Raw genomic sequence first — 13102 nt, forward strand, 5'->3', positions numbered from 1 at the left:
TACATGAAATTGAAAGGTAAGAAGCGACAAAATTACTAAAATACCCTTATGTTGTAGTTATGTAGTAGTAGTAGTAATAATAATAATAATAATTCCAATAATAATAATAATAATTCTTTCAATAATAATAATAATACTAATTCCTTCAAAAATAATAACAATAATAAGTATAATAATAATAATAATAATAATAATTCTTTAAAAAAGAATAATAATAATAATAATTTTTTTAAATTAAAAAAATAAAAAAAAGACAAAAGATATAGGAGGAGGGGCAAAATTGTCTTTACACCAACACAGTTGTTCCTCCTCCACCGAATTACAATTCATAAGGGGTACCCCATGAATTGCAATTCCCTCCAACCAAACAGTGTAGTTTGGGAATTCACTGAATTGTAATTCATCCCAAACTACACTCAACCAAACAGGCCATTAAGGAATAAAGAAAATTGAAAACAGTAACGAATTCATTTGGTTGAAGTTTCACCTTGGGGACTTTGCTGGACAGCCATTTATTAAGGATTACTCAACTTGTCGAAGCTAGTAAATGTTGGTTTGAGAGTTGCTCATGGTTGGAAATACGACGGTTATACAGTATGGTAATTAATACTGTCGTCTAGTGGAGGCTATACTGGAGTTGACAAAGAGGGATTGACAAATAATATTAAGCAAGTTCACAATGATGATAACTATTGTGCAAATTGAATGACTTCTGTATAAGAGGTCTAACACTTTGGGTATTAGATAGTACTTTGAGTATCCACTATAAAGGATTATGCTTAGTCTTTGAGGATATTATTAGAGTGACTTTTTTCACGTTTTATATCATTTAATTTTAACTTGTTATTTATATATTTGTCTTTTTGTAATAAATCTGATCTAATAGTTTAGAGCAATTGTTAATGCAACTATAATGTCAAGTTTCATTATATCACTATTTGGAAGGATAGTATATTATTATTTTTATTATTATTGTTGTTGTTATTATTATTATTAATGTGAAAGTAAAAGTAAAATAAAAAATTGGACCAAGTGATGAAAACGATAATATTTATTTGTTGTGGTCCAATTTGTTGGTTGAAAAGGAAATAATTAGATTTGATGTAAGCAGTGAGGACAATAACCTTGTCCAAGTCCAACATTTTAATCTCAGCATTTAATTAATTATTAAATACTATTGAAAAATAAACAATTAAAGAATCTATTTATTTATTTATTTATTATTATTATTATTATTATTTCTAGACATAAAACTGACCAGGACAGCAGATTGTTTAATGCATGGTTACAAATTTATGAAATATTTTATTTCTTTACACTGCCCTACCAAATATTTTTATTTTGTGCCTAGAGAATCCAATAAGATTTGCCTAAATTACATTTGTAGAATCATAAGATAATCTAGATTTGCGTAAACTACATTTGTAGAATCAAAAGACAAAACGCTTAAAATTGATAGTCTGTTATATACTTTCTCTATTTGTTGCAGTTCAAAAAGTCATTACCCACTATCGGGATTCAATCACGTGACCTTTCCCTCATCAAGATAAGCCACAGAGGTATCATCTGAGCACGAAGTGCTTGGCAGGTCCTACCAAAAATTTAAAAGAGATGATCTTGGAGAGTTGCATTATTTTTATAATAGTCAAAATAAAAATATAGATAAAGCAAATCCAAATTGTGTTGGTGCATGAGTTAATTTGCTTTAAAACTTTTTGACATGGTAGCCATTAGCAACATATTTGGTGGTGATTAGGAATAAGTTCCTTTCAACTTATAATAGCAAAATCAAAGCCTAAAAGATTGGTATGAATATGGGCAATGTAATCTGCTATAAATTGATCTTTTGTTTTTTTAAGTAATGTTATTCATACATAGTGAAAGTGGGTAAGTCAATTGAAGTATTATCAATAATTGAACAGTTATGTCTGACCACACAAATCACATTATTTGATGTACAAAGTTTATGATAGAAATTAAAATATTTTTCATCTAAATAATCTCATATTAGAAAAAATGTTCTCTCAATACTCTAAAATCCAAACTAGGGTGCGTTTGGTTCGCACATGGGAATTGGAATCGAAATGGGTATCAAATACTTGGTAAGGGTAATGGGTTTTGGTGAAACTATTTTGCATGTTTGGTAGTAGGATGGAATTGAAATGATTACCAATATTGATGTTTGCTTATGTATGACTCTATAATGCGAATAAAGGTTTTAAAAATACAAAACTAAGAATTTTGATCTTAATATAATGACATCAAACCACAAATATGAACAAAAAAAAAATATAAAAGAACTAATTCAAACTTAAATATCAAATTACTAATGAGATAGAATGATACCTATTTTTAATTAGGGAATGAGGTTTTAATTGAAGGGGTAATTAAATCTCATAGCTGTGTTTTAAAAAGTTATCAATCAAACACTAACTATGATTTTGATTTTCATTCCTGGTGTGTAAACCAATGAACCAAACACATCCTAAATATAGGCCACATTGTCTCATGATGTTATAAACTCAACTCATATCCACTGCAAGAGGCGAACGCCAAACCCTTGGAACATACTATAACTACCTTAGGTGGCAAAGAGTGAACATCGAGACATCAAACCTTCTCATCCATGTGAGTTTTGGAAGAAAATTAATCTATTATCCATAATTAGCATTTATCTGCTAATCGAAAACTCTTTCACTCGGCACTATAGGATCACTAAGGCCGAGTTTGGTCCCCACTTGGCGGATAAATCTTACCCGGCCTAAAATTCTCTTTAGAATTATAACAACAATTTTTTAATAATTAAAAACATTCATTGCTAATTGCGTACTTAATAATATTTATTGGTGTAACACTTATCGAATGAATAAAAAGAAACCTAAAATGGAAGTGGTGTGGATGTCACATGTGAAGAGCCATTGGGATACAATACAAATGTATGACTTAGGAGATAATGTGGTTGTATTTGATGATGATCATCCATGTTGTATTGTGTGTGATCTGGTCAAACTAAGTGACTGTCATTATTATTAATTATAATAACAAAAACATATGGATTAGTGTGTATGGCATTCAATCAATCAAACCTTGAATACATGGTTTTGAGGGGGCATGGAGCATAGTAGGAAAAGAACAATTCAGAATTGGCTAAAATATTGGGGAGAAAAAAGTTGTGATCCCACTTTCCTTGCACTTATAATCCTTCTTTTAGGGGGAAAAGAAAAGCTGTCACAATTGAATTGCATCCATGATCCATACACACCACAAATCAACTGTTCAATTTTTGGACCTGATTTCACACAATACACATCTTTAAATAATGATACTGAACTTTTTTGGTAAATTAAAAATATTATTCAATTTTTTAGTGTGCACTAAATAAATCTTGTTTCTATTCAATCAAATGTTTAATTTTATTATATATGCTAATAGTTTTAATTTAAAGGTCGCCTTCTTCTTGGGAATGGCCGCCCTCGTCGAAAATTGCGACCAGAGACGACTCAGTCGTCGCTGGTTCCCGAAAATTGTCGCCGGTGCCAGAAGTTGTCGTCAGAAAATGCAAATGATCTGTTAAAAATGTCAATTGTTCTTCTTTTTTTTTCTGGTTTCAGTGGCTTAATTGTTTTGTTTTCTGAGTTCAGTATCTTATTTGGAGGTTATTCGAGTTGGATGACTAAATTGCTTATTTCAAAATAATACGATGGCTTATTTGTAGTTTATCATATATATATATATATATATATATATATATATATATATATATATATATATATATAAAATATAATGAAGCTTCTATACAGCTAACATTTATTTTGTCATCTTCAAAAACTTGGAATTGGAATTGGGATTTTCAAGATTTGATTTTATTGCATTGAATAAAACTCCTTGATCAGTGCATTCCTAATTTACTGAATTGTCATTACTATATCGCGACCCAAATCATGACTGACCGCATTTGCTTATACATTAATTGTGCATCTGCCATAAAGTATGAGTTCATTGGGCACTGGGGTGTCTGTTCATCCATGTGATCCCAATCAAGATTCCAACTTATCACAAAAATTAACTTGAAAAGCCACTCCAATAATTCAATCAAATTACTCAAAAAAAAAAAAAATCAATCAAATTCAAACTTACAAGGTCCAGATTTCAAACACTGTGCATATACCTATCACATTCATCAATTTTTAAGAATACAATAAAGATGCACAAAGTAAACGCATAATCTCTATCTAAGGGTGTATACTGAATAAACTTTACTCTTGTGTAACATGCAAATTATATTGGTGAGGTAAATCGTATGATGAAGATTTTGTGCGACAAACTCGACTGAGAGAATATTGGCAAGAGAGTAACAAATTATTTTTGGGATAGGTGGTATAGGACCATTAAATGAGCAGAATATTTGTGGGTTATTACAAACTATTCTTATGCATGATTGTAATAGGCTCTATGCGCTTGTCGGGCAGTAGACTAGCGCCTAGCACTTATGTGGCGACCTATAAAAAAATAAAATTGTGCATGTGTATTTGTATGCCATAATTTATATTATACATATTATATACATATCTGTTACTTACCTTTTATATATATAAAATTGCAAGGCCATCTAAACTAACTCGACCGATCTAGGCGCTAGGCAGCCACCTAGGGAGTAATTCGTCTCAATCTAGTAACGGCTAACGCCTAGGGATCCGCCTATTTCTATTATTGCAAACCTGTTCTTATATAATAATCCATCTTCCTTAATTTACACTTGAGAGGTAAATCAAGTACGATTGAGGAGGTTTTGGTAAGATAACAACAAACTATTTTTGCAATGATCACCACTAATTGAGCTGGATATTTGAATGTGTGACGCATACCAAGCCAATTACACAAAAACAGATTAGATTCTTAAGTTTGAAAAAAATGATGTGAAATATAAAAAGAAAATGATAATAATTAAATAATTTGACGATAAAAATTCACGAGCATAATTTCGTGAAAGGGAGATGTACAAGCAAATAAAGTAAATGAATTAAATTAAAAGATAAAAAAACCAAAAAATGGCATTTGTCACTTCGACCCATGACACAATGTACATCACCTCTAAAGTTCTCAAAAAAAAAAAAAAGAATTTGACATGGATATTTTTTTCTTTTTGCAGAGAAAATAAAAGATTAGTTCAAAGAAAATATATATATTTATTATTTTATATATATTCAATATTATTTCTTTGTTCATTTTCGGGTGCTATTTTACTTTTTTTTTTTAATAACGAAATTGGACTTGGGCCATTGTTAAACTGGGCCGAAGTATTTGAAGATGGGCCGGGCCTTTAACAGAGGAAGACCTCGACGCTGGAGCTTCTAACGGAGAGGCAAAGCGGGCACGCCTGAGCCACCGCATCGCAGGCGGCGCAGAGGCAAAGATGGCGGCACGGCAACACCACCACGGAGGCGATTCGTTTACGGCACGCCTTGCAGCTCGGCCCGGTCGACAAAACTACTCGGTCCGGATCAATGTAGGCCGATTCCGCATCCTCCGCGTCTCCTCCGGCGCCGCATGGCGGCGAATTTCCGTCTTCTCTCTCCTGGACGGCGCCGGCGTTCATGATCACCTGCTGTAGCTGAGCTTGCAGCGTCGCCGCCGTGACTTCCTGCGCTCTGGCTCTCGCCTGCCACGCTTGCGCCTCCGCGCTCAGCTGCGCCGCGCGGGCGTGAAGCTCGGAATTCCGACGCGCCGCCTTCTCCACCTCCGCCTCTTTCTCCCTCAGCTTACGCGCCACCGACTCCTCCGCCGCTCCCAGCAGCGCGCGGTAGTGCCTCTGCCGCTTCTCCTCCAATGTCCGCCTCAATTGATCTCCCTATACACACACAAACACCAAAATCAATACATACACGCCGGAGAAAATCCCTAGAAATCAGAATACCGCCATATTTTCCACACAAAATCATCGAAATATATCTCACCTGAGCTCGGAGAAATTGATCGATTTCATCACGCTGGTGTTTGAAATGCGTGCTCAAATCCTCCGCTAATGCCGAAAACAACAGAGAAGATTGTGAAGATTGAGGAGACAGCGAGCTTTGTTGTTGTTGTTGTTGAAATTGCTGAGTTTGTTGTTCTCCAAACGCCAATCGTAACCCGGTGGAAACAACATTAGGCGACGGCGAGGCATGTAACTGCGCGAGATCAATAATCTTAGGCTGCTGCGATTGCATTGACATCAACGGATTCATCTCATGTTCTCTCGCCCTTTTCCTCGAATTACTCCCATCTGAAATCACCCAAAAACAGAAATTCTTAGCCTTCAACGATTGGATTCTCCGATCACAATACGATTAGGTCTCGAAACGGAGAAAATCCATACCTGCAGGATTCAACCGGATTTGCGTTTGATCAATAACTCCTCCTCCACCAACGCCTCCGCCTCCGGCGGCGGCATGATTTTGAAAAGAATAATCATTCCCGAGAGGAGTGAGAGGATTCTTCCCATCTTGCAAACTTCTGCAAGATAACATACACACAAGAATGAAGAATCAGCACCAATCAACAACCAGAAAAGACAGGAAAGGAAAACAGGGAAGCATATAGGAATATGAACCTGTTGAAGAAGAGTACATTGGAAGGGTATTGAGCTTGAACTGCCATTGTTGTGTCTGCAATTCTCTGATATGATCAATCAAGAATATATATATATATATATATATATATATAGGAGGCAGTGAAGGGAGATGGGAAAAGAGGCAAGTGTGATTGGTGGGAGCGTATAGGGAAGAGGCTAATTAAGGCTTACACAAAAACAGCATGAAGAGAAGAAATTGGGCCAACCAAGTTTTGATTGATTCTTTCTTGTGTATAAGCAAGAAAGAGAGAGAGAAAGAAAGAGAGAGAAAGAGAGAGTTGAAAGAAGAAATGGAAAGTAAATGAATCTTTTATGTCAGCACCACCACCATGGGCAGAGCTCCACCATTACCAACACCATTCACAGGTCCTTTGCTCCTAAAAACCTTTGCTTTATGCTTTAATTTCTGCTGCCCTGTTTGCTATTTTGAATGCTAAATTGCTAATTCCCCTTCAAAAAGAGAGAGAGAGAGAGAGGGAGAAGAGTATTCTTCCTTGTTTCCTTACTTCTTTGCTCTCAGCCTTTGCCTTTTCTTTTGACACAGGAATGGGGGGAGTCTCCAGTTTCTTATCAACTCTTCACCTTTCCCTCTACCCCTTTTTATATTTATCTCCCCATTTTTTTTAAAAGAAAATAAAAATCCCAAATTTTTTTCCCCTCGAAAATAAAAAATTACATGAACCTAGACCATTTAGCAATTGTGATTTGTGAGTTTTAGCACATTGATTGGTTTTGGTTGTGGGGTGTATGGTTAAAAATTTTCAACTTTGATTATTTGTTTGATTCTTGATTTTGTTTATTAGTATTCTTTATTGAAGACTTTGTACAGGGAATAAATGAGGTGTGGGGGAGTTGGAGTTGGAGTAGGAATTGGGTGATGGTATTGTTGGGTGTGCAGAAGGTCTTTGCCGTTACCGCTGCCGCTGGGATTGTTCGTACTTGGCCCCATTCTCCTCACCTTTCCCTATCCTACATCTTCAATATTATTTCATTTTTTTTATTTATTAAAAAATATTTTTACTATTTTTTTTTTAAAAAATATTGTTTTTCTTCACCCTCAATTTAATGATTATTTTTTGTCTGATTTAAGATTTTTTTTCAGGTAACAACATACGATGAAAACCCTCAGCCATTGAACTTCGTTTTGTGACTCGTCACCAAACGTCCATAAAGAAATAAATCAGCCCAATATTTTTATAGCTAACCGTCTTATATCAAGAAGGCTAATAGTGCGTTCTTATTAAGATTCGAATTTGTGACTATAATAATTGTTGTTTTGGTTTAGTTTAAGATTTGGAGATTAGGGATTTGGGAAGAGTGATGTGTATTGTATTGTCTATTCTTTTGGTAAATGGAACACTAAAAAAATGGGAAGACAAACTGTCCCCCTTTGCTTAGAGAAATGGAATTGGTTTCTTCTCCTAATTATTATTAGTATATGGTGTCATTATTGTTTAATTTAATTGTTATTTAAAGAGATATATGGTGGGGAAGATCCATAGTCTAAGGACAACCCAAGATGGCTATCTAATTTCTATTCTAGTAGTTGCAAAGCTAATGTCACCCATTTGGATGAACCACACTAGTGATGTGGTTTCTTCCACTTTATAAATAAATAAATAAATATATATATATATATATATATATATAAAATGCAAACAGACTTACCCGTGCAGACGTGCTGTCATGCATCATTAGGTATGTATAAATGTACAATAACGTGAAAAATGCATTAGAGTGAAATGCACCACACCCTCGAACGTACAGTCATGTACCACCACGTGTTCATAACGCACCATGATGAAATGCACACCACACCTTGTACTATTCTGGACACGTGTGGTGCATTCTTGGATACTTGGCGTTTACACGATAACCAGGCCATGTATATACGTCATACTTCAGTGTCGTTATGTCAAAAAAAGGAAAAAACGACTACATCAAAGTAAGAGACACCAAATACCAAAAAACCTACCCCGATGTCTCTTTCCATTTTGAGAGGGGCGGGGTGTTTTGGTAAATTCATCTGCTAACATTTTGTTTTGTGCACTCATTCATTTACTTATTCTCGTCATACTTAGTTTTCGTCTATTCATTTTTTTTCCAGCTACTTTGTTTTTGGATGACAAATGAAATGCTCAACTACAACACATGTGTGCAATCATTACACGAGGGTGTGCAAACCCTGCTGATCTACAAAAGATCATGTGCGACCATGCTCAATCATACAAAAAAGGTAAATCGCACTAGAAAAACTTTGTCCAAAAATCTCAACTGAGAAAATATTAGCAAGAATCAAGTTCTCGTGACTTTTTAGTACGTGAACTATGTTCCACCAAATCGATAACTTTTTTCAAGGCTATCTATTTTTTAACATATACATCGGATGTGTCGTTGAAGATAACAAAGATATGATATACAATACCATCAAATACAAAGTATGTTAACGATATCAAACCGTAAAACTTTAATTTCTTTTATATAATGCAAAGTATTTAATCAAACAAAATTTACTACCCACAAAAGTCAAATCAACCCCACCAAGTTTAGATTAAATGTCATGGGGGTTATGTTTACTAGTAGATACTAGATAGACTTAAAAACAAAATTTTAAAAAATGGGAAATTTTTAATTCATATATCTTTTTTTGTGATTGATAACCAAAAATAAAATAAAATAAAAATAAAAAGATATTTCTCTCGTTGTCATTTGCTTGGCGGAAATAATTGTAGTATATTACTTGGTTTTCAAGAATGAACCCACTTTAACAGCTACTGCCTATTCAATTCTTACCAATCTGTATCGTAGAAAGCAAAGCAAAGGATCGGAATGCCCTCCTCCAACCTCTTTCATTGCTTATCCTTCTCACAAACACTTAGAGAAATTTCTTTTATATATATATATATATATATATATATATATATATATATATATATATATATATATATAATCCACATGGTCCTCACCTAATTTAAGGTCCCCACCTGATTCAGAACCTATATATATATCATCGTGTGAAATTACTCTTTTACCCCTCTAACTTTGCCACTTCCCAAAAGGCTAAATACAATACATTTAGACTTCCATTGAATTCTTTGTTATGTGGTAGTACATTTGGTCATACCGTCCAACATTTCGCCTAATTATTTCTGAAATTTCAACTAGAAAAATAATTTTTCAGCAATAATTGGCCGAAAATGCTATTTTCATTAGAATTTTTATTTTTATTTTTTGAATTTCAGCAATAGTTAGCATGAAACTTTGTCAGAAAAATTAGACAATAGGACCAAATGTGATACAATTTTTATAGTCATGCACCTAATTTAAAAATATTAATAGTGAATGACCAAATGTGATACAAATTACATAATTATACACCTAATTTAAAATTATTAATAGTGAAAGATAAAATTTGATACATTTATAACATTTAAGGGGCTAAAAGTGATTTTTTTTCTTTTAATAATTATTGGTGTCCATCGCCTACTATCCTCCAACAAAAAAAAAAAAAAAACTAAAACCATGGGGATCAAATTCAAATGAATATTCAGGGAATAGATTACAATTGCCATCCTTAAAAAATAACATTATTTAAACCTAAAATTGTTTTAATCGTGACGAAACTTTGGCGAAATTGACTAATAAAAATGGTGGCGACGACAAATACATTAAAGCCACCCATCCCACTCATTCATGGGCTGTCACAAGAGAGTTTTCGGAAGAGTCAATGGTCATATGCTCATGGCTAATGGCGATTGATATGAATTCCCATTTTGTGATTTTGTGCATTGGAATCTCAAGTCGTGTGGCAATCAAGAAAGAAGGAATCGGTAATTATTCCAATTATACCGCATCTATAGTTGAAATTCTAGAAAATAATACCTTTGAGTGAGCTGTTGTACGTAGGGTGTGTTTGGTTCGCACATGAAAATCAGAAACGTAATAGATATCAAATACTTGATAATGGTAATGGTTTTTGTGAAAGTATTTTGCATGTTTGGTAATATGGTGGAATGGAAATGATTATTAATATTTGGAAAATCGGAAGAGGAATGGGATGAAACCCTTAAGCGGGTATTTAAATTAAAACCCATAGTAGTGTTTTAAAAACATGTCAACAAAACAATAATAATGACTTTGATAATCATTCCTGATAGCTAACTTGTCAACCAAACACACCCATAGTTTTTTAAGAATAATTTACTTTTTTTTGTGTGTGTGGTTTGCGGGCTATATTACAAATAAGCGAAATTTATTCCGTTTATACCATTAAATAGTGATTGCGTGTTTTTCTCTTTCGCCAAACTTTTGTGTCACAACTTGGACTTTGCCAACTTTTTGTTATTATTAGCTTGTTTTTCCAAATGGTTTTTTTTGGGGGGGTTATTTTTGTGATTGTGAATAACATTAAAGTCTCCACCATACATCCATACTTTAATCTCCCTATTTGACAAAAACAAAACAAAGAAAATGATAGAAACCAACGTTTTATATTGATTTACCGCTGGAACTTAATTAAGATTTGTGGACGAAACAATTTTCATCCATAAGGGGTTTACAAAATTAGGAATTACTAATTTTTGTGTATGCAGCTCAGAAAGTGTTTGTTAAATATAGATGAGAAGAACATTTGCTAGGTTGGAGAAGTTTTATAATGCAGTGTTTTGTCTATCAGTAAAAGAAAATCAATACCTTTTTATTTATTCATCGATAAACTTAAAGATTGTGAATAGAAATCATGTTTTTGTTCACTGAGAGATCTACAAAATTACGAATTACTATTTTTTTTCTATCTTAAAAAGTGACCGAATAGGTACTAGAAAATCCTTAGCTTGATTGAAAAAGTTCTATTGTAATTAGACTAAATCCATCATTTCTCTAGAAATATGGTTTTTTTTCCTCATTCTATTCAAACATGTTTACATTAATCCATTTATTGCCTTGCCGTTCAATTAAGCCAACCCAATTGATGAAAACAACATTTATTATTATAAGTTTATAAAAATGAATCATTTCTAGAAATTCCGGTCTTGAATCTTAAGAACACAACTCGATAGCTAGCTTAAAGTTTATGAGGGAGTGTTTGTTATTTATTGATAAAAAGTTATTTGGATGGGAGAAATCATAACTTTCACGCCTTCTACGAAGTAATAAAAAAAAAAAACATTTGGTCATAGAATAAAATGCAATATAGAATTGAACACCACTTATGAAAACTTTTGTTACGTGGAGTAAATTGATAATTTGACATTGAAAGCTAGCATTGAATAAACTATTTAAAAACCACTTCTTAATATGATTTAATATGATTTATATTTGTAACGACAACATATTTATTCCTGGTAATATTACACATGTTCTTGACGTAACAAATTTAATATGCAACATGTTTTGATTAATTAATTTTAATAAAGCAATTAAAGTATATCATTTCGTTAGAAGAATCTATAGTATTTGCAATCAAATTTAGAGAATATTTCAACTATGTTATAACTCTCAATTTAGTCATCAACAATTAAATCATCCTAAATGATCAACAATTAAATCATCCTAAACAATACTTCGACTGTACCAAATTAAGTAAAATTTGATGAACCATTTTGAATAAATAAATAGTCAATAATCAAATTATGAATTATAACATACTGGATGGACCATTTAAAGTATTAACTCCTGAATTTATGTTGAGTTATTACGTTTTATTCGATTGACTTTTAATTAAAATTGATTATTAAGTGTTTTTTTTTAATTTAATCAAGAAGATGGGGACATTCTAATAACATAGGTCGCCATTAACATTACATGTTCGAGTGAGTGCTGAAACCTCAACAATATCCTCCATCAACACCCTTTGCACATCCGTCCAAAGGGACTGTAACCACCGTAAGCCACTATTATCTCGAATTGAAACAAACAAAAAGAGCGTTAGCAGATTTTTCAATTCATAAATAATAATAAATATTTTTTAGTATTCAAAAAATAATTATTATTTTTTTTTACAATTATTATTAGGCTAGAAGGTTTGAAAATAAAATTTAATACTTTTTATTTTCAAATGCATTTAATAATAATAATAATATAATAATAATAATAATAATAATAATAATAATGTCATATCTCATCACAAGATTCTTTGTTGGTCCAATTAGGGTTTGATGTGACAAGTAGCATAGTAATATTGGTGTAACATCTCAAAATTTCTCCGATTTGAATGTTATTTTATTCGTACATAAAGCTTTTTATTTCCAATGTTATTTTTATATAAATTCCTTTGAAATTTGGAAACTAAACGTGTAAAGTGCCTCTCATCACTCATGGCTGCCATTCTTGATTCTATGACAAAGCATAGGATTGTTCTGTCCACTTCTATTGCCTGCCTTACAAAAACCCCTAATTAAATTCATATAATTTTGTTTGAAGAAAAATTCTTGTAAATTTAGTATTTCATATTAATCTATTGACATCAAAACAAAACTCTATATATTTATTGGA

The 13102-nt window shown here is 32.7% G+C and overlaps 1 protein-coding gene across 1 annotated transcript; it reads right to left on the minus strand.

The window, feature by feature from the left end:
* Nucleotides 1-4997: 4997 nt before the first annotated feature.
* Nucleotides 4998-7203, minus strand: LOC116028061 (E3 ubiquitin-protein ligase BOI-like). Its single transcript, XM_031269854.1, has 4 exons — nt 6590-7203; nt 6356-6492; nt 5955-6262; nt 4998-5848 (listed from the first exon to the last, which is right to left on the minus strand). The coding sequence occupies exons 1-4, from the start codon at nt 6634-6636 to the stop codon at nt 5321-5323; spliced, it is 1020 nt and encodes a 339-aa protein (XP_031125714.1). The 5' UTR covers nt 6637-7203; the 3' UTR covers nt 4998-5320.
* Between the last annotated feature and the right edge of the window lie 5899 nt (nt 7204-13102).

The sequence above is a fragment of the Ipomoea triloba genome, chromosome 8 (assembly GCF_003576645.1).
Source record: "Ipomoea triloba cultivar NCNSP0323 chromosome 8, ASM357664v1".
Lineage (NCBI taxonomy): Eukaryota > Viridiplantae > Streptophyta > Magnoliopsida > Solanales > Convolvulaceae > Ipomoea > Ipomoea triloba.